Below are 21,822 nucleotides of genomic sequence, written 5' to 3'. Positions count from 1 at the left end.
CTGGCTGGTGTGTTTGCTGTAAAGGTAGCGGAGAAGACGTTGAACATCTGTTTCTGGAGTGTAATTTTACTCGATGCTTATGGAGACATGTGCTAGAGGAGTTCGAGTTGGCTTGGGTTATGCCAAGGTCCGTACCACAAATGATAGCTTCTAAGTTAACTGGCAGCAAACGCAGAACAAAGCTTTGGAAAACTGTGATATTAGCAACAATTTGGGCCGTGTGGCTCGAAAGAAATGCCAGAATTTTTGAAGGAGCTGCCAAATCAGAAGTGGTTGTGTGGGAGACAGTTAAATTTTAGACAGCTACTTGGGTCTTTAGAACCAAACATTTTGAGGATCTGTCCTTTCTAGACTTATGTAGAGAATGGAAAACATTTTTATAAGCTTCCTAGATGCTATCTGTAACCAAGGTTTTCCTCCGCCATAAGTGAGGTTTATTAATAAATAATGGGAAGGACCCTAGATAAATGGGTCTTTTCTCTTTTCAAAAAAAAAAAATTAATTAGCCGATTAGTTGTAGTAGTAGTAGAGTGACATGGGAAGCAAGCAAAGCACGTGACCAATTATTATTATTATTTATTTTTATTTTGAAAATAACGTCTTTCTCCAATTCAATTTCAAATTAAGAAAAAAAAAAAAAAATCAGATTCGATCTCATTTCTATTCCCGCTCTCTACTCTTTTAAAATACTCTCAAAAGAAGAACGAACAAGAAGAAGATATCTAATCAGAATCAATGGACTCAGATCTCTCGCTCTTCGAATTCGCAGCCGAAGATGATTCCCTTCTCCAACAACCCCTTAACCCCAATGCAATCGAAACCCACTCCATCCATCATCACACTCCTACTTCTCCCGTTTTCATTTGCTCTCCTCTCCAAATCCCCACTTCCAATCCCATTTCTACAGGTTAGGGTTTTCATCTACTTTGAAGTTTTACTTCTGATTGATTATCCATTTGATTTGATTTGATTTTATTGTTGTTGTATGTGACAGACGGTATTGAAGAAGATACGAGTCGTTCTTCATTGTGTAGCGATAGTACTGTAAATAAAGAGAACAAAGAAGAAGGAATGGAACCGAAACAAATCAAAAGGAAGGGAAAAGGAAGTGGTTACAATTTACGCAAGAGCTTAGCTTGGGATAGTGCTTTCTTTACTGAAGAAGGTATTTTTTTTTTCTTTAAAATGGGGAACTTTGACCTTATTCTTTAGATTTGTTCAATTTTGTTTTTTGATTGTTTATTTATGTTGTAAGGTGTTCTTAATCCTGTGGAGTTATCTTTGTTAACAATCCGGGAAGAAGACACAAGCTCCGCGAGTGGTGCTGCTTCATCCAATCTTAGGGACATTGATGAAAATTTGTTCACGGAATTGCCTGCCACTGCTTCGGGAAAATATAGGAAAAATGGTGGCAGTAGCTTGGTGCCGAAGAATAATTCACCGGTTAGAAAAAATGGTGCTCCTTCTTCGGTGGTTAGTTTCAAAGATTGAAGTGTATTCAATTTTCTTTTGTAAAGCTTTAAGTTGCTCCAGTTTGACATATTTCAATTGGGAAAAAAGGTGGTGATTTTAACTTTCTTTTGTAATGATCATTAGGCTAAACGGAAGGTGGTTTCAGCCCATGATGTCATTAGAAGTTCTTCAAAACGAACTGATTGTCCTGGACCTGTGGCTTCATCTTCATATCCTTTACAATATGTTTCATAGTTTAGAGTGTTGTTTGTCTTGATTTTAATTCGAATTTTGTATAACATTTGACCTTGACTTATTTATACTCTGAAGAGGCCTGCGAGTTTGATTACAACAAAAACATCATCAAAGGATTCAAAAGTTTCTAAGTTACCAGCTCCAAAGATAAATCCTCGTGCGTCCATTAAGACATCCAAGATTTCTACACTTGGTGCAAGCGAGTCGAAACGGAATCAGACAACTTTGCCAGGTACTCCTGTTATGATCATTTTAAAATTATTGATAAAAATGTTGTTTTGTTATGTTTATTAGAGTAGATTTATAATCTAATGTTCCAATTTGGTAATTCATACAGTAGTAAATATTCAAAAACCTTCTGTACTCAAGGGCTCCTCAAGCAATACAAAGAGCAGGAGTGCATTAAACAGTCCAAAAGTTGGTCCTGCAGGAAAATCAATAACTACTAAGACCTCTCTTGGACAAGCTAAAAGAAATGTGGTGAGAATTTTTCATTTTATTTTGATTTTCTTATATTTTCAATAAGCTAAGTGTTTAGGCTAGAGCTTAGATCATAGTTACCTTAACAGTTGAAGGACATCAGGTTCTTTTAGGGGTTCATTATTTATAATTTCTTAAATTGACTAGAGTATGGTTCTTTTATTGCCATCAATTTTCTTGGGCAGGCTAGCTCAGTAAAGGGTTCTATAAATTTACAACATCCTTTGAAAATTGAAGTGAACAATGCTTTAGATGTGAGCTTCCATACTTCACTTCCTCCTGCTGTTCTTGTATCAAATAGTCATACTAGAGGACCCAGAACTGCAAACACTCTCCCCAAAAATACTTACCATACTGGTCTTAACAAGCAACCTACTCAACTCCCAACAGCACCAAAACCATCAGGTTTGCGGAAGCCATCTCCATCTCTTGGATTCTTTGTTCAGGTATAGTCACTTGAATTTAACTCTATAAAATTTAATTAGTATTAATACTACAAAGAACAAAAAAACTTCATGATTGTGTCATAATATATTTTTTCTTTACTGGCAGCAGTCAAAACTATCCCCTATGCAGAGTCCACTAAAGATGACTTCTCCACCATGCAATCCCCCTGAGTCTAACATTTCTAATTTGAGGAAATCTGGTTCTTCAGCAAATCCAGTTTCTGAACTAAGGCCTCCACTTGCTTCTAGAAGTTCACTTGAAAAAGTTAGGGACTGTTCACTTGAAAGAAATGTTAAGCCCTCATTCTCAAGCTCTGAATCCCCGGTTTTAGTTTCCTCTAATCCCACTTTACATGGAGTAGTGGAATCAAACTCACAAGTTACTAATAGGCAGATGGAAAACATAGTGCAATGCAATGATGCTAGTTATAAAGTTACTAATCCCACTTTACATGGAGTAGAATCAAACTCACAAGAGCTAGATGGTTTTGTTGGTGTGGATGAACTGTGTCCTGGACAAGCAGGACCACCTACCACTGCAATAAAAATTTCCATAGAAGATGCAGAATTGCAGACGAATGAAGGCAATCTCTTACTGAAAGAAACCTCTCAGATGGGTAAGTGTGAAATTGATGCAAAGGTAATTGACAGTAGCCAAGAAAGTAGTGAACTGGAAATTTCTCAGCTCAAAACCCGTTCTAGCTCTGCAATTGAAGTTACTGGTCCCTCTCTTAAAAGTGATATTTCTGACCACCAGCTTGTAGAAGAGAGACCCTTTGATTTATCACTTAAAGATCATAAAGTCATTTTGCAAGCCAATCCTGTGTGCAAAGCTAATGAAACATTTGGGGAACAAACTGAAACTATGCATAGTGGCCCATTTTTCAGCGACGACCAGATGCTACAAGATAATGCAGCAGATAATAGTTCACATGTTGAGGACTATGATGTGGCTGTAACAGAAAATTCTCATGCTTATCCTCATTTTGGGTCTATTGAGCTAGAAAAAGAGGATCATGATGTCTCTCCAGAGCTTAAATCCCAAAAGGGCGATATCAACGAACCATATGGAAAGCAAACTGAAATGATGAATTCCTTAAACTATATAGCTACTCCCATTGTTAGTGATAGTCAGATGCTGCTGGATAATGCTGCAGATATCACTTCAAAGGTTCAAGGCTATAATGCAGCTGGAATTGAAAATTTTCCTGCTTTTTCTCACATTGGATTTGAAGAGCAGGAAAAAGAGCTCGTTAAACCAGTTGCAGAAGAAGCTGAACCTTATCCAATTTCTAGTGAGATGTCATGGGACAACCCTGCAAATATCAGTTCAAAGGTCCAAGATTATAATAGGGCTGAACTTGAGCATGGAAATGAGGACTTTACTGCCATTGGTGAACTGAGAAAGCAATTAAAAGTGGAAGAGGGAGATATGCAATCAAGCAACAGAACAGATAGATACAACAATATCAGTGTAAGCATTTCTGCAAATAATGATCACAAGATGGTTTTTGACAATGTAATTGAAAAACAAGACGGTCAAATTCATCTTACCAGAGAAGACACTTTGCAGGTAGATGGTTCCTTATTAGGTGAAAAAACCATTTTTACTGAAGAGTTAAAGCTGGAAAATGTTTTTCAATCTGATGAAACAGAAGTTACTGATGTGTGTCAAACTGAGTTGAGAAGTCCTAGAACTTCTTCAATGCCAAATTCTATGCTAGACTGTGAATCTAATGCAGCTGCATCCGTGCAGTGCCACCTTTTGGAGGATAGATCATCATTATTAGTGGAAGACATCATACCAATGGTTGCTAACTGTGATCTGAATTCCCACGCACAACATGAGGTTGGGTTCCACGATCAATCTACTTCTGTAGAATTTGGTAATATGGAGGAAGGTGATCGAGCAGGAGCAGTGGATGCTGAAGATGTTAATGCCTCTTGTCAAAAAGTTGGAACCTTTGCTAACAGTGAAGTAGAGAACACCTATGTTACATGTGAACCAAGTTTTGCAGTGCAAGTCAAAAGTGAACATTCGTCAAAAAATAAAATCGAGCATGTTGATTTAGAAGTTAAAAACAATTTATCTGTTGAAAGTTCTCACTGTAGTTTTGATTCACAGCCTGGAGATGAGCTTTGTCCTTGTGATGATAATTCTTCTTCCATGGTTCAAATGTATATGCTGGAAGGTGAAAATGATGACAATGCTAAGGGTGACCAAGTTGAGCAGATCACACCTTACCAATGTGAAACCAAAGAAATATGTAATGATGAAGAAGAGAGTACAAAGGCTCCTACTTTGTCATTTGACAATAGCCACTCTCTGGAAGAGCCTCAAATATTGGAGAATGAGTCCAACACCAGAGTCCCACTTCATACAGACATGGCTCAAACGTTTAAGGAATCTGAGGGAGGTAACCTCGTAATCGAGGAACAAGATGATAACTGCGAGCTTCAAAATCCAGTTAATCAAATTGAAGAAGTTTCCTCAGCTAGTGTTCCTCAAGATGAGGATGCCACAGAAGAACAGTACGTATCTTTAGTGCTCATTTTGTTTGTTTATTTCATGTCATTTCAGAGTTTCCCTTTTCTTCATCTATATAAATATGAAAATTCTGAGATGCATAAATGTTGTGTCTGTAGTTGCAGCAAAGAATCTGGCATTAATACAAAACAGGATGTTCTTGTTATAAAACCTCCATTTGAAGCTGCCGGAGAGGTAAGACGGGTTTAGTACTTTATTTGTATTCATAAATAAGTTACTTGGCTAAGTTGGAAATTGTTGATTGTTTTCAAATTTCTCTGCAGGAAATTTTAACCATGAAAAGTGATGCTGTACAAAATTCACCAGACGAAATGGGTGGTCATGACTCCTGATTTTTATCATGGCATTTGTTGCATTTGCTGACAAGGCAAGCAATTGTTTACGTTGAAAGAAGATACAATACTGCTGATACCAATAATGGCGATGAAGAAAATGCCGAGCCTTTCAGTGTCAGTGAGAAATGGACCTTAGAATTTGGAGTCTGCATGGAAAGCTTTGTTTCTTGTACTCCAGAGGGTAAGAAGAATCACACCAGCAAATTGAGTAAAAATCGAAATTTCCATCCAACCCGAAAGCCTCCAGAGGCTTAAGTATCTTTCTCATGTGTGATGTGATTTCATATGAAGGTTGATTATTTCCAATGTATGAGAAGTTTTTGCAATGGACCTTAGAATTTGGAGGGTGAAGTTTTTCATAGATGTTTTTGGCTAGGAAGTGTTGTCTTTGATGTTTGTTAGTTTAATGCTTCATGAGTTGTTATGTGCATTGCAAGTTCAGCTTGAATCAAAGCAAAAGCAAAAGGGAGTCATGTTATTGTAATTGTTTGTCAATCTCATCGTTTGTATAATTTTTTGACTATAGAATTCTTACAATATTTTACCAGACCAAGTACAAAATAGGGTTCTTAAGATTCAAATACATAAGAAAACAGAGGTTACAATGATACAACCTTTAATTTTTATTTTGAAACCACATTAGTTGAATTGGGTTGAGTAGTCATTTGGTATGAGATGAGTAATACTTTTTTATTTTTCTCTCAATTTTCATCACATAAAACTAAAACATGTAGTGGAGGATTTTTTTTTTAAGAAATTATAAATTTTAAGGATTTTTATATTTTTTTTTTGTGCAAAAATATGGTTTTTTCTTTTGAAAAAGTTATTACAAATTGGGATATTCTCGGCCAAAATATATGAACTTTAAATTTTTTAATACTTAGCCACAAAAATCGATTTTTTGAAAGTAAAATTACTTAAATTCTCATTTCGTTTTGGAAACATATGTATAAAAAGAACATATTTCATTTAGTCTCTTTATACCAGGAGTTGATCCGTATCATCTTGACTTGGTTCTGAATTTCTCTATTTTTTTTAAGAATACCGAGTCGCGCTCTTCTCTTACCTGTATCGAATAGAACATGTTAAGCTAAATCTTCTTCATGTAAATCTGGTTCCTCTTCTCTTACCTGTATCGAATAGAACATGCTAAGTCAAATTTTTTTCATGTAAAATCTGCTTTATTTAGATTGGAAAAATCGTACGGTTTTATGAAACTATGTGTTATGGCTCGAATCTGTAGTCAATCCTATTTCCGATAGGAACAGTTGACAATTGAATCCAATTTTTTTCCATTATTTTGGGGTAGTACATGAATATTCACTTGTTGTTCATCGACTACGCCTTTCGGCCTGATCTTAGGCCCTGGCTCACCCTCCGTGGACGAATCTTGCAGAGGAACCCTTAGGTTAGCCAATGTTCGAGTACCAAGGCGCTACATTCTCTAAAATTTCTCTTAGATTTGAGCCCATAGCTGATAATAGAACTAGAATAGATATTTTTTATTTCCTACTCACACGAGCCCATATCCTTGCTTTTCTATCAATCTCTAATTCTAATCTTCCTCCCCAATCTGATATTATGGTGCCGGTATAGACCGAAATTCCGTTATGGTCCAATTCTGTCTTTAGATTATTATATTACAAGCACTACTACAGTTATTGCAAGAATTGTAATGATATAGGAATTTGAGAAAGACTATTGAATAGTTGAATAGTACAAATTCTACATGTATACGCAACAAGAAAAAAGAAATTCTCTAACACTTCGTTTCGATACTGATTGGGAAATTTCGTTGCTGTTTCAGAAGAAGGATAGCTATAATAATTTAGTATACTCTAAAGAAACCTTTGGTACACTATTGACGATCTCACAAAGATTTGATTTCAGTGAATTTCTGTTTACTAATTTCATCTTTTACGGAGTCGACCCCCTCTGACTGAACAAGAATATGCGGAACTTAAGATGTCTGGAAGCACGAGAGAATGTTCTTTTGCTGATAATATACTGGGTCATTTATAGCATTACTATACTTTCCCTATTCATTGCGGGTTAGTTATTCGTCAGCACGAGTTTAGCTTACGATATATTTGGAAGTGCTCGTCAAACGAGTATTTTACAGAGAGCTGACAATGAGTAATATTTTTTACCTAAAAAAATTATTAATTTAATGTGGTGTGGGATCATAGTGGGAAACTTTAAGAGTTGCCAATCATTAAAATATTTTTTTTTAAAAAAAATGTGACAAATCTTATATTAATGAAATTCCTTAACAGTTAATAACCGAGAAATGTGGGAGGCACATGCTGTTAATAGCAATGTTATAGTAGTATAGTGAGATGGCAAGCGAAGCACGTGACCAATTCTCGTCTTTGTATTTTTTTTTGGGTTAAACGTCTTTGTATTTATTAGGGTAAATACTATTTTAGACCCTATGTTTTGCAAAAGTTACAGATTGGACCCTGTATTTTGTTAAATGACAAAATAGACCTTGTATTTTCTAAAATAGTAAAAATAGGACCCTGAACTTAATTTTTGACAACTTTTTTTTTTTAATACAACAAACTTGAAGACAATGCTTAATACGAACAGATACAAAAAATGTAAACAGTTTTGTCATAACACTTTTAGATCAGATTATAATTAAACTTTATTTTGACAAAAAATCAATTCAGGGTCCTATTTGTACTATTTTAAAAAATACAGGGTCCATTTTGTCATTTAATAAAACACAGGGTCCAATTGGTAAGTTTTATAAAACAGATGGTCCAAAATAGTATTTACCCTATTTATTAATACAAATACAATTCAATTTTGAGTTGAGAATAATCCATTGATTAGATTAGATTAGATTAGATTAGATTAGATCAGATTCCGATTCTCCATTTCTTTGTATTCCCGCTCTCTACTCTTTCAAAATCTAATCACTATATAAACACTTTCATTACAGTACATACAGATTATTACATGAGAGAACAAGAAGAAGAAGAAGACAATGCCAATCGACTCAGATCTCTCGCTTCTCGAAATCGCAGCCGAAGACGATTCCCTTCTCCAACAACACACCTCCCTTCACTCTCATACCACCGCCTCTCCCTTTTTCACCTGTTCTCCTCTCCAACTCCCCATTTCCACTGGTTAGGGTTTTTTGTTTTTGTTTTAATTATGCAGACATTGAAGTTTTAGTTTCTGATTCATAATCTATTTGGTTTGATTTGATTTGATTGTTGTTGTAGAAGAAGATACGGCTCGTTCTTCATTCTCTAGGGATAAAGAGAACAAAGAAGAAGGATTGAAACTTAGTCTTGAACCGCAACAAATGAAAAGGAAGAAGAAGGGAGGTGCTTTCAATTTACGCAAGAGCTTAGCTTGGGACCGTGCTTTTTTTACTGAACAAGGTAATGACTTTGTCCTTTATTGTTTAGATTTGTTCATTTTTGTTATTTGGAGGGGAAAAGTTGATTGTTTGTTTATTTATGTTGTAAGGTGTTCTTGATCCTGTGGAGTTATCTATTATTAGTGGAAATGTTAGCAAATTTAGTGGGGAAACTTTGTCAACAATCAGGGAAGAAGACACTAGCTGTGCTGGTGCTGCTTCATCGAATCTTAGGGCAATTGAAGAAAATTTATTCACGGAATTGCCTCCCACTACTTCAGGAAAATATAGGAAAAATGGTGGCAGTAGCTTTTTACCGAAGAATAATTCACCTGTTAGGAAAAATGGTCCTCCTTTGGCGGTTAGTTTCAAAATGGTCCAGTTTGACACATTTCAATTGGGGAAAAGGTGGTGATTTTAACTTTCTTCTGTCATGATCATTAGGCTAAACGGAAGGTGCTTTCAGCCCATGATGTCAATACAAGTGCCTCAAAGCGAAGTGATTGTCCACGACCTGTGGCTTCATCTTCATATCCTTAACAATATGTTTTATAGTTATAATTTTAATCTGAATTTTGTATTAACATTTGACCTTGACTTATTTATACTCTGAAGAGGCCTGCAAATTTTATTACAACGAAAACATCAGCAAAGGATTCAAAAGTTTCTAGATTACCAGCTCCAAAGACAAATCCTTGTGCGTCCATTAAGACATCAAAGAGTTCTACACTTGGTGCAAGCGATTCGAAACGGAATCAGACAACTTTGCGGGGTACTCATATTATGACCATTTTGAAATTTTTGATAAAAATGTGGGTTTTTGAATTCTATGCTCCAATGCATTTACTCCCTCATTTTTTCTTTTTTGAGGGAAAATCTGCTCTCTCATTTGAATGTGGTTTTCTATGTTCAAATTTGGTATTTCATACAGCAGTAAATATTCAGAAACCTTCTGCACTTAAGGGCTCCTCAAGCAATACAAAGAGCAAGAGTGCATTAAACAATTCAAAAGTTGGTCCTGCAGGAAAATCAATAACTACTAAGACCTCTCTTGGACAAGCTAAAAGAAATGTGGTGAGGATTTTTCATTTTATTTTGATTTATTATATTTTCAATAAGCAATATGTTAAGGCTAGAGCTTAGATCCTACTTAGCAGTTACCTCAGCAGTTGAAGGACATCAGTTCTTTTAGGGGTTCATTATAAATTGACTAGAGTAAGGTTCTTTTATTGCCATCAATTTTCTTGGGCAGGCTAGCTCAGTAAAAGGCTCTACCAGTTTACAATATCCTTTGAAAACTGAAGTGAACAATGACTTAGATGTGACCTTCCGCACTTCACTTCTTCCTGCTGATCTTGGATCAAATAGTCGTATTGGAGGATCCAGAACTGCAATCCCTCTCCCAAAAAATACTTACTGTACTGGTCTTAACACGCAACCTACTCAACTCCCAACTGCACCAAAACCATCAGGTTTGCGGATGCCATCTCCATCTATTGGATTCTTTGGTCAGGTTAGTCACTTGAATTTAATTCTATAAAATTCAAGAATTTAATTCTATAAAATTCAATTAGTATTAGAATTACAAACTACAAATGAACTTTATGAGTGTGACTTGATATTTTCTTTTTCTTCATTTTTTCCCGGGTAGCAGTCAAAACTTCCCCCTATGCAGAGTCCACTAAAGATGACTTCTCCACCATGCAATCTTCTCGAGTCTAACATATCTAATTTGAGGAAATTTGGTGCTTCACCAAATCCAGTTTCTGAACTAAGGCCTCCACTTGCTCCTAGAAGTTTACTTGGAACAGTTAGGGACGGTTCACTTGCGAGAAATGGTAAAGCCTCATGCTCAAGCTCTGGATCCCCAGTTTTAGCTGCTGCTAATCCTGCTTTATATGGAGTTGTGGAAACAAACTCACAAGCTACTAATAGGCAGATGGAAAACATAGAGCAATGCAATGATACTAGTTATAAGTGTATTAAAACTCTGAAAGAGTTACATGGTTTTGTTGGTGTGGACGAACTGTGTCCTGGAAAAGCAGGATCACCTAACACTGCAATAAAATTTTCCATAGAAGATGCAGAATTGCAGATGAATGATACCAATCTCTTACTGAAAGAATCCTCTGAGATGAATAAGTATGAAATTGACACGAAGGTAGTAGACAGTAGCCAAAAAAGTAGTGAACTGGAAATTCCACAGCTCAAAACCCATTCTAGCTCTGCAATTGAAGTTACTGGTCCCTCTCTTAAAAGTGATATTTCTGACCACCAACTTGTAGAAGAGAGACCCTTTGATTCATCACTTAAAGATCATGGTGTCGTTTTGCAAGTCAACCCTGTGTGCAAAGCTGATGAACCATTTGGGGAACAAAGTGAAACGATGCATTCTCTTACTGGTGAAAGTGGCCCATTTTCCAACAACAACCAGATGCTACAGGATAGTGCAGCGGATATTAGTTCACAGGTTGGGGATGATGATGTGGCTGAAGCTGAAAATTCTCACAATTTTCCGCATTCTAGATCTATTGAGTTAGAAAAAGAGGATCATGATGTCTGCCCAAAGTTGAACCCCCCAAAGGGTGATATCGACGAACCATATGGAAAACAAACTGAAATGATGAATTCCTTAAAGTGTATGGCTTCTCCAGTTGTTAGTGATAGCCAGATGCTGCAGGACAATGCTGCAGATATCACTTCAGAGGTCCAAGGCTCTAATACAGTTGGAATTGAAAATTATCCTGCTAATGAAACATTTGAGGAACAAACTGAAACAATGCATAGTGGCCCATTTTTCAGCGACAACCAGATGCTACAAGATGATGCAGCAGACATTAGTTCACATGTTGAGGACTATGATGTGGCTGAAACGGAAAAGTCTCATGTTTTTCCACATTTTAGGTATATTGAGCTAGAAAAAGAGGATCATGATGTCTTCCCAGAGCTTAAATCCCAAAAGGGCGATATTGTCGAACCATATGGAAAGCAAACTGAAATGATGAATTCCTTAAACTATATAGCTCTTCCCATTGTTAGTGATAGTCAGATGCTGCAGGATAATGCTGCAGATATCACTTCAAAGGTTCAAGGCTATAATACAGCTGGAATTGAAAATTCTCCTGCTTTTTCTCACATTGGATTTGAAGAGCAGGAAAAAGAGCTTGATAAACCATTTGCGGAAGAAGCTGGACCTTATCCAATTTCTAGTGATAGTCAGATGCCATGGGACAATGCTGCAGATAACAGTTCAAAGGTCCAAGATTATAATACGGCTGAACTTGAAAATTCTCCTCCTCTTAGGCTCACAGATTATGGAACTGAGGATTCTACTGCCATTGGTGAACCGAGGAAGCAATCAAATGTCGAAGATGGAGTTATGCAATCAGGCAACAGAACAGATAGAAACAACAACAGCAGTATAAGCATTTCTGCAAATAATGATCACAAGGTGGTTATTGAGAATGTAATCGAAATACCAGAATTTGTAGAGTTTCCAAAGTCTCCCCTTACCGGAGAAGACACTTTGCAGGTAGATGGTTCCTTATCAGGTGAAGAAAGCATTTTTCCTGAAGAGTTAGAGCAGGAAAATGTTCTTCAGTCTGATGAAACAGAAGTTACTGATGCATCTCAAACTGAGTTGAGAAGTCCTAGAACTTCTTCGATGCCAGACTCTATGCTAGACTGTGAATCTAATGCAGATGCATCTGTGCAGTGCCACATTTTAGAGGATAGTCCATCAGTCTTAGTGGAAGACATCATCAAACCAGTGGTTGCTAACTGTAATCTTAATTCCCATACTCAGCATGAAGTTGGGTTCCGTGATCAATCTACTTATGTAGATTTGGGTAATATGGATGAAGGTGATCTATCAGCAGTGGTTGATGAGGATGTTATTGTCACTTGTCAAAAAGTTGGACCCCTTGCTGACAGTGAATTAGAAAATCCCTGTGTTACATGTGAACCAAGTTTTGCAGTGCAAGTCGAAAGTGAATATTCTTCCAAAAATAAAGTTCAGCATGTTGATGTAGAAATTAAAAACGATTTCTCTGCTGAAAGTTCTCACTGTAATTTTGACTCACAACCTGTAGATGAGCTCTGTCCTTGTGATGAAAATTCTTCCATGGTTCAAATGTATAGGCTGGAAGGTGAAAATGATGACAATGATCAGGGTGATCAAGCTAAGCAGATCACACCTTACCTCTTTGAAACCAAAGTAATATGCAACGATGAAAAAGAGAGTACAGAGGTTCCTACCTCGTCATTTGACGATAGTCACTCTGTGGATGAGCCTCACACATTGGAGAATGAGTCCAACACCAGAGTCACACTTCATGATGGAAGTTTCAGCTTATCTTCGCTTAAAGATGCAGATCAAACGTTTAAGGAATCTGAGGGAGGTAATCACGTAATCGAGGAACAAGATGGTAACCGCGAGCTTCAAAATCCAGTTAATCAAATTGAAGAAGTTTCCTCAACTAGTGTTCCTCAAGATGAGGGTGTCACAGAAGAACAGTAAGTATCTTCAGTGCTCATTTTGTTTGTTTATTCTATGTCATTTACACAGTTTCTTTTTTAACTGTATAAAATATGTAAATTCTGAGAAGCATAAATGTTGTGTCTGTGGTTGCAGCAAAGAATCTGGCATTAATAAAAAACAGGATGTTCTTGTTATAAAACCTCCCCCGAATGCGACTCCATTTTCAGATGAATGGTTAGCTGCATTTGAAGCTGCTGGAGAGGTAAGACAGCTTTAGTTCTTTTTTTTGTTGTTGGTATTCATAAATTATCTTACGTTAAAGTTACTTGTTTAAGTTGGAAATTGTTGACTGTATCCATATATATCTCTGCAGGAAATTTTAACCATGAAAAGTGGTGCTGTTCAAAATTCACCAGAAGAAAAGCCTCAACGCGAACCAGGTCCATGGTCTCCGGTATGACTCTACTCAGACCTTTAAGCTATAACAAAAGAAATAAATAAAACTGAAATATTAGGAAGATAAGATAGGCTGTCAGGATTATAGTTTTGTTATAAGAACTTGATCCTTAGAATAATGTTTTAAAGAAATAATTGGTAAGGCCTTCTTTTTCTTTTCAAGTCATTATACACCTTGGTTTAGTTTTGATTATTCTTTGTAAAAACAGGGAATAATATATCTTAAAATGGTAGCTGGCTGAGCCTATAAGAGATATAATCTTACCTTATAGTCGTATGAGTATGTGACTAAGGAGAAAATTATAGTTGATATTTAACATCTGGGAAAAAAGCCATTGATTAAAAAATCATTTGTGATTATCATTTACATATTTATTGATATATTTTATGTATAATTATGTATTTTATTCAACAGGTCAAGCGGAAACAGAATCAAGAAATTGGACCTTACGATTGTACAAAATATACCAACACGAATTCTTAACTCAGACTCAGGTTTTTCTGATTGTTTTTTTTTAATTGCTAACCTTGATTGTTTTTTTTTTTTGGCCCTTAGGCCTTGAGCTTCTTGAATATTTTTGGGTCTTATGAATATGATCCTAACTAATTTTGGGCAAATGCAAATTATATAATTGTCCCCACATACCTTTTTTTTAGTGTAAACGTAGTATTGTTTTCATAGACTAACTGTTACCCTTAACAATAATAATTTATTGACTTTGGTCTACTTTGACTGGGATTCATTTCATGGCCCATAGGGTTAAATACTGGTTTTGCAATCAAGGTTTAATTTGGCTTTTCTGTCTTGATTTGATAGTGGCATTTATTTTTTTAGCAATCAATTTTTGATTTTCTTCACTATCTAAAACTTGGTAATTTGTCAAGGCGAATGAGGTGGCATCTTAATTTAATAATATTAAATTGTACTAAATCATTTCATAACTTTTATGAACTTAATGGAAAATAAAATATCTGAAATGTGGACAAATGTATACACAACACAGAGTGAGTCTAAATCTTCAGTCCACATTTCTTTTTGGTCAAGTGGAAATTTCAAAGGCCTATTCCAAATGGTCCATATTTTCCTTTGCTTTGTGGAAATTTCTTTTAGTCCTTTTGGCCTATACCCATATTTGTTTTTCAAAATGGTTTAAACTTCATTCAAAGGTAGCAATTGTAGCCACATTGCATTTCATTCAAATGTGTTACTTTATAATTGGTAATCAGTTTCCATATTATTTATTTTATTTGTATAGGACTTGATATTAAAATGTACCAATAGCAGTATATCACGTTGGTACTTGAGGTGTCTCTTAGCTTTTTGCCTTTCTCTTTTTTTTCTTTTTGGGATTAGATGTGGAGAAGATTTGGTATTTCAACTAGTACTGAACATTTCGAGCGGGTTCGACCTGAACCAAAGTAACCCGCTCGAACTCAAACCGGTGAACCTGCAAAAAAAAAATGTTCGGACGGGTTGGGTTCAACCCGGTACGCTTCGGGCAGTTTCCAGGTTGAGTTCTTAGGAGTATCGAGTTTCGGGATGAACCCGAACTCGTCTGCCAACTTGCATATTTAATATATTATATATATATATTTTATTTTTTTATTACATTTTATATATATTAATTAAAAAATAAAAAGAATTAATAATAAAAAACCTTAAAATTGTTGTATTATATATGATTAATTTAATAAATAAATAAATAAAAGAAATAATTATTTGAATAAAAAATTAATTTTTTTAAAAAAGTTGACCAAGTTGACTGGGTCAACTCGGCCAATTGAAACCTGCCAACCCGTGCCCTATTTGGGTCTGTGTTTGATTTCATTTTTTTGAACTCGAAACCTGTGAACCCGAAACTCGTGAACCCGAAATTTGGTAAACCCGCCTGATGTTCAACCCTAATTTCAACCTCTTTCTTAATCTCCTTATATAAAAACACTTGTCCGAATATGTTTTTCAGAGTAATGTTTGTTTTAGTTATAATACTAACCCTGTAAATTTTCGAGTAGTTTACTAGATCGACAATAGAGTTTTTAATATTTCAATATACTATTCGCGTTTCAAAAAAAATTTAAATTTATTTTCAGCATGGCAAATTATTCAGAATTTTTTAGAATTTATAAAATTAACAGTATAACTATAATAAATATTACCATAAAAAAATCTCGACATGTATTTTCAAAAATTGTAATTAATACTCCTAATCAAGTATTAACAAGTTGAGAACTTAGCTAATTGTTATAAACCACAACTATATATCATGATCTTCTATATTATTTGAGTTTTTACATTGTGTGATATCATGGTTTCCAATTATGTCCCTTATCCTTCCAACTATACATTTCTATTTTCTATTATTACTAGCTAGCCTATTCGATCATATCATTATCAACTGTTTAAATCTCTTACATCTTTCTTAGCTGGAAATATACAACTGATAAGCATGCTATTGCTCATTCAGTTAGAACAAACCCCTATTCTTGAAATATACAAAACAATATATAATCACATTGTGTTATTGATCTTCTCAATTATTACCATTATACATAAACACAACAATAATTTTGTATTAATTAATTCAAAGAACAAGATGGGAATCGAACGTTTGTACAAGTCCAATAATAACAAAAATGTTATGATGGTTGGGTTTATGATGATCCTCTTAGTGTGTGTCCAATTCATTGGAGTTTCTAATGCAAGAACTTTGGAATTTTGCAACAACCAAGGAAAAAAACATCTTGAAGATTGCATCGGAAAACCGGTTAATAACCCAACCTTCAACGGAGAATTTTACGAGGGCATACCTAATTCGGGTAGAGCCATCCATGTCCCAAAGGTGGTCCTCGGAAATGAGGCCTAAATTTGACTCGAGAATTCTTCTAATTCAATCCAATCCAATTAAATATTTCTTTTTCTTTAATTAATGTGAAAATCTTTAAAACATAACCTTATTTGTATGTTTTAAAATCTGTGTTAGTAACATCAATAATTTGGGTCATTTTTCCATGTATTTAATGTATAGAATATATGGTTGGTTGGTGATCCTTAATTTTATTATGTAATTGCTTCATGAAATAATATATAAGTATATATTTAATTTTAGTTCATGTCTTATATAAAGACTTCAGGAGTTTAATTAACAGATTAAAGTCATTAATAATAATAATAATAATAATAATAATAATAATATACAACCAGAAGAGTTTTATTCACAAAAACATTTACTTAAAAATAATACCCTCAATTGAAAAATATATATAAAATGTTTAACTACTATAAAAAAAACTTAAATGTTAGAAAATAAAAAAATTTAAGGACTTAATTCAAATAAACAAATAAATAAAAGAAGAAGCAATTTTCTTTCTTCATTTTATCATATGCACAACAACAATTTTTCAGTACATCAATCAATCCATACATAAAAATACATAAAATACAATAAAATTTTAAAAAACAAAAAATACAACTAAAAGATATTACATCTACAAATAGTGGTTCGATCAGATCAACGATTAGTAAGGCGTTGACTATCCTTATCACAGGTCAAAGAAAAAATGACCTATAATTCTTCTTTCTTCTTCTTCTTCTTTGACAATCATAAAGAAATAGCCACCTAATGAATCAAAACACTACAACAAGGATACAGATACACAGTTGTATTGTATCATATTTCTTAATATTTAACAAAATTAAATTAATAAATAAAAAGAGACTCGCATGAGTGGCAAATTAAGCATATTATATAGACCCTCCTCCTTATAATAAGCAAAGGAAATGGCATTCTTCATATATTATTATTATTATTAAGCATACTGAGGATTGAGTGCTATAGCCTCCTGGTAGATCATATCTTTCATTTGTTCTTCTGTCAAAGGTTGTTGTTCGAATTCGAAAGAGAAAGGATTTGAGCACACTGGTTCATCAGCAACATCATGGAGTCTTGTCAAATAGGGATGAGCTAAAGCTTCTTCAACTGTTAATACACAAAAGTTCCCCCAAGTTAGTTAGGCACTGATATCTGAATCAAAGGAGAATGCAAAGACAGGATTTTCATTTTTTGTATTGCTATTCGAAATGTCAAGTATTGAGTATGAAAATTTACCAGTAATTCTTCTATTTGGATCAAATGTCAACATTTTCTCAATGAGGTCTATGGCCAGTGGATGAACATGTGGGAAAGCCCTGCCTAATTGTTGGCGAGGGAACGAAGGGAGTTGCCGTATGTATCTTTTAGCATCTTCATTTCGAATGAAACCGAGATCTGACTCTGTTGGTGTGCCTAGCAGCTAAGAAACACAGAATAATGCATAAGTAATTACTTCATTAAACGTATAATATAACACGCAAGAACTTAGATGGTAAAAATAAACAAAGGAAAGCTGTATCTAATTGGGAAATCATTCCACAGTTCCAAAAGTTCTTTTAGCATTAAATGAAGAAAAATTGGCAAAGATGGAAAAGGTCTCAATAGTTGAAATTTGGTATTAGAATCTACAGTACAAGTAAAATAAGATGAGACTTCACTTCTGAAAGAAATTGTTTTGTGTATATTTGTCCTTACCTCTGTCAATAAGCGCATCTGATGAACATGATCTTTGCCTGGAAACAAAGGCTTCCTATTCATAAGCTCCATAAAAATGCAACCAACAGACCACACATCTATTGAAGCAGTATAATCTGAAGAGTTCAACAACAACTCAGGAGCCCTGTACCATCTGGTGACAACATACTCAGTCATATACTCATTTTCCGCGGTGGGACGAGCAAGACCAAAATCACATATTTTAAGATCACAATTCGCATTAAGCAAAAGGTTGCTGGGTTTTAAATCCCTGTGTATAACATTAGCAGAATGTATGTACTTCAACCCTCGAAGAATCTGATACAAGAAGTACTGCATAACAATTAAGAAAAGAAAAAAATGTCAGCATCAAGCCTTGAAAAGTTAGAATTAAGTTGGCCATGAAGTCAATAAACAAAGACTAGTTTTTTTACCTGACAATGCTCCTCTGATAAACCTTGATTTGAACGAATAATTTGGTGAAGATCAGTGTCCATGAGCTCAGTAGCAATGTAGACATCAGTAAATTCTCGCCGCAAAGGTGGTGGAATCACATCCCTTATAGCTACAATCTGTAGTAGCATAAACATTCATACCATTTATATATAATCAACAAAACAAAACCTTGACTTTTATGTACCCTATATTGTATAGAATAGATATTCCAATTAATGAAAAAGAAAAACATAACACAGCTTTATGTATGACTTCTTTTATTTATGTCAAAATTTCCATTTATAAATTCATTTTGTACAGAGTCAATGTAAATTGGTAAAGACCTAATTTACCCAAATCATCAATAAACAAATACTGAGAAGAGACAAATTGAATCACCAAAAACAGAAAATTAGGCACACAAAACAAAAGATTACAATTTTTATATATAAATATTCAACAGATAATAATGTTACTGACATTTTCGTGATCCAAATGACGAAGAAGCTTAATCTCCCGAAGCGTGCGTTTGGCATCCATATGATTATCAAAGGCGTTAGCAATTTTCTTCATAGCAACCATCTCATTCGTCTCCGAATTCAAAACCGAGCTGTAATTCAAAAACAAAAACAATATCATCGATCCGAAAAAGTAGCGAATCAAAATCGAAAGTCAACGATTGAAATACTTACCAAACGATACCATAAGCTCCTCTACCAATAGGCATAATCGGAGGTCGATACTTGGTTGTAATCTCGAACAAGTTGCCAAATATGTTGTACTGAATGTACTGACCTCCATGGGAAGGAATCGCGGGAAAATCCGTGTACTGAGGTCCTCCTCCGGCTCCGGGAGCGGCGGCACCGGGAAGATTGTTATGAGTGGCATCAACCATATTGAAGTTTCTCTTTTCTCTTCTCTTTCTCTTTCTCTCTCTAGTTTCTCTTTCTCTCTCTAGAAAGTCTTCAGAGACTTGAGATTGAAACACTGAAATCGAAACCGAATGAGTATTGAAGATTTTCCAAAGACAAGACTTTTAAACCAAATTTCAATCAAACAAAAATATTTCTTATTATTATTATTATTATTATTATTATTATTATGAGGAATATATTTTTTTAATTTTTTTTCTTTTAAATTTATGATGTGGGTTATCTTTAAAGTGAGTTGTTATGTAAATTTTAGTTGTGTTGCTTGATTAGATTGCTGTGTAAATTTCTCTAAAATTACAAAAATATATATATATATATATATTAATTTAAAGTGAAAAAAAAAATTCGATTATTATTATTTATTTAAGGCTAATTAGGATTTATGCCCCTGAACTTTTAAGATCGTTGAAAATGCCTTCTGAACTATTGAGATTGTTGGATTTAAGAATTTTTTTCCAATTTTAGTAAAAAAGTGTAATATGGATGAAAGTTCAGGGGTATAATTTAGTACCTGTCAAAATTCGAGGGACATAACTTGTTAGATATCAAAGTCTGGGGAGCGTAGTTTAGTACATAAACAATCACTGAAATAGTAAATTTGAATGAAATTAGACAAATGTCATTAAATCAAACAATTTCAATAGTTCAGGGGGCATTTTTAACGACCTTAAAAGTAGGGAATATGATTTGGTACATGCCAAATTCAGGAGACAAAAATCATAATTAGGCTTTATTTAATAATGATTTTTTTTGGTGGAATAATAAAGGTTTTTTTTTTTTTTTTGAAAGGTAGAATAATAAATGGTTAATATCATGCAATAATATCTCCAAAATAGCTCAAAATGTAAAAAATGAAGAATTTTTGTTAAAATTGCGCTCCATCAAGTGAACACTCAAAATTTCTATGCTTACTATTAATTCTTCAAACAATATTTTAATAATTTTTCTCTCTCTTCTTTTTCTATTTTTTTCATTTCTTTATGTTTATATAAGTAAAATATATTATAAATGATGATACAGAGAGAAAAATAAATAAAGATTCTAATTTATGGTATAAATATAAAAATATGAGGTAAAATAAAAAAAATATTGGTGAGATATTTTGAAAAATATAGTAGAGAAGCTAATGAGAGTAATTTTAAACTTGTGTTTTTGTAAAAATTACAGATTAAATTATCTAGTTTGTAAAATAATAAACTAGATACTGTATTTTATAAAATAGTATAAAATAATACATTGAGCTCAATTTTTAATTTTTTTTTAATATAACTAACTTGAATTTTAGTACAAACTCGTATAATTTTGTCATAATAACTTTAAATTAAGCTAATATTAAATTTTATTTTGATAAAAAGTAATTCATAATATTATTTTGTATTATTTTAAAAAATATAAAATCAAACTTATAATTTAATTAAATAAAATGTCCAACAAATAATTTTTATAAAATATTGAGTTGAAAATGATATTCCTTTATTTTATTTCCTTTTTGGGTTGGGAGTGGGAGTAAAAGGGAGAGGAAGCTTTTAAGAAAAAACGCACGAGAGGTAATTGAAGAACGCGTTTGAGATCCGATGGCTGAGATTATAGCCGCCATGGATGAACGGTGGTGATCTGTTTCAATTATTCAACGGTCCTTCTTGTCAACTATTAACGTTTAGTTAGGTGTAAGAGATAATCATATATCTTTAAATGCTTTAAAGTTTAGTATGTGACTTACATCATGGGAACACTTACATTACTAGCAAAGAATATTAGAATATGATAAATTTACTTGTTTACCAAAGTACTAAAAGAAATATTTTTTATTTTTTTTTTGAGATAAATGGGAACACTTACATTACTAGCAAAGAATATTAGAATATGATAAATTTACTTGTTTACCAAAGTACTAAAAGAATTTTTTTTTTTTTTTTTTGAGATAAATGGGAACACTTACATTACTAGCAAAGAATATTAGAATATGATAAATTTACTTGTTTACCAAAGTATTAAAAGAAAATATATATTTTTTTTTTGGTGAGAAATTAAGCTATCATTAATTAATGGAAAAGATAATGTA

The 21,822-nt window shown here is 33.9% G+C and overlaps 4 protein-coding genes across 6 annotated transcripts; 3 read left to right on the top strand and 1 right to left on the bottom strand.

The window, feature by feature from the left end:
* The first annotated feature begins 735 nt into the window (after positions 1 to 735).
* LOC133028958 (uncharacterized) lies at positions 736 to 2,639 on the top strand. Its single transcript, XM_061109688.1, has 7 exons — positions 736 to 907; positions 995 to 1,165; positions 1,256 to 1,473; positions 1,597 to 1,698; positions 1,783 to 1,939; positions 2,045 to 2,187; positions 2,373 to 2,639. The coding sequence occupies exons 1-7, from the start codon at positions 736 to 738 to the stop codon at positions 2,637 to 2,639; spliced, it is 1,230 nt and encodes a 409-aa protein (XP_060965671.1).
* LOC115719026 (uncharacterized) lies at positions 1,721 to 6,063 on the top strand. 3 transcript variants are annotated; one of them, XM_061110980.1, is made up of 7 exons: positions 1,723 to 1,939; positions 2,045 to 2,187; positions 2,373 to 2,633; positions 2,743 to 4,206; positions 4,390 to 5,165; positions 5,280 to 5,355; positions 5,445 to 6,063. In XM_061110980.1, the coding sequence occupies exons 4-7, from the start codon at positions 2,758 to 2,760 to the stop codon at positions 5,511 to 5,513; spliced, it is 2,370 nt and encodes a 789-aa protein (XP_060966963.1). In that variant the 5' UTR covers positions 1,723 to 1,939; positions 2,045 to 2,187; positions 2,373 to 2,633; positions 2,743 to 2,757; the 3' UTR covers positions 5,514 to 6,063. The 3 variants fall into 3 exon arrangements, with proteins under 3 accessions (XP_030503761.2, XP_060966963.1, XP_030503762.2); XM_030647901.2 differs by having other exon boundaries at positions 1,721 to 1,939; positions 2,740 to 5,165; XM_030647902.2 differs by having other exon boundaries at positions 2,743 to 5,165.
* A 2,292-nt stretch (positions 6,064 to 8,355) lies between these two features.
* On the top strand, positions 8,356 to 14,555 carry LOC115719025 (uncharacterized). Its single transcript, XM_030647899.2, has 11 exons — positions 8,356 to 8,653; positions 8,753 to 8,914; positions 9,003 to 9,253; positions 9,337 to 9,422; positions 9,501 to 9,664; positions 9,824 to 9,966; positions 10,145 to 10,405; positions 10,547 to 13,407; positions 13,526 to 13,634; positions 13,746 to 13,826; positions 14,244 to 14,555. Exons 1-11 carry the CDS (start codon positions 8,512 to 8,514, stop codon positions 14,310 to 14,312), a joined length of 4,329 nt encoding a protein of 1,442 aa, XP_030503759.2. The 5' UTR covers positions 8,356 to 8,511; the 3' UTR covers positions 14,313 to 14,555.
* Positions 14,556 to 17,178: 2,623 nt separating this feature from the next.
* On the bottom strand, positions 17,179 to 19,894 carry LOC115719682 (mitogen-activated protein kinase 3). Its single transcript, XM_030648814.2, has 6 exons — positions 19,521 to 19,894; positions 19,309 to 19,438; positions 18,828 to 18,965; positions 18,394 to 18,726; positions 17,935 to 18,118; positions 17,179 to 17,805 (listed from the first exon to the last, which is right to left on the bottom strand). Exons 1-6 carry the CDS (start codon positions 19,721 to 19,723, stop codon positions 17,636 to 17,638), a joined length of 1,158 nt encoding a protein of 385 aa, XP_030504674.1. The 5' UTR covers positions 19,724 to 19,894; the 3' UTR covers positions 17,179 to 17,635.
* Positions 19,895 to 21,822: the final 1,928 nt, after the last annotated feature.

Source organism: Cannabis sativa, chromosome 2 (genome assembly GCF_029168945.1).
Source record: "Cannabis sativa cultivar Pink pepper isolate KNU-18-1 chromosome 2, ASM2916894v1, whole genome shotgun sequence".
NCBI classification, from domain to species: domain Eukaryota; kingdom Viridiplantae; phylum Streptophyta; class Magnoliopsida; order Rosales; family Cannabaceae; genus Cannabis; species Cannabis sativa.
Note: the sequence above shows the minus strand (reverse complement) of the source record. Positions and strands in the feature narration are given on the sequence as shown.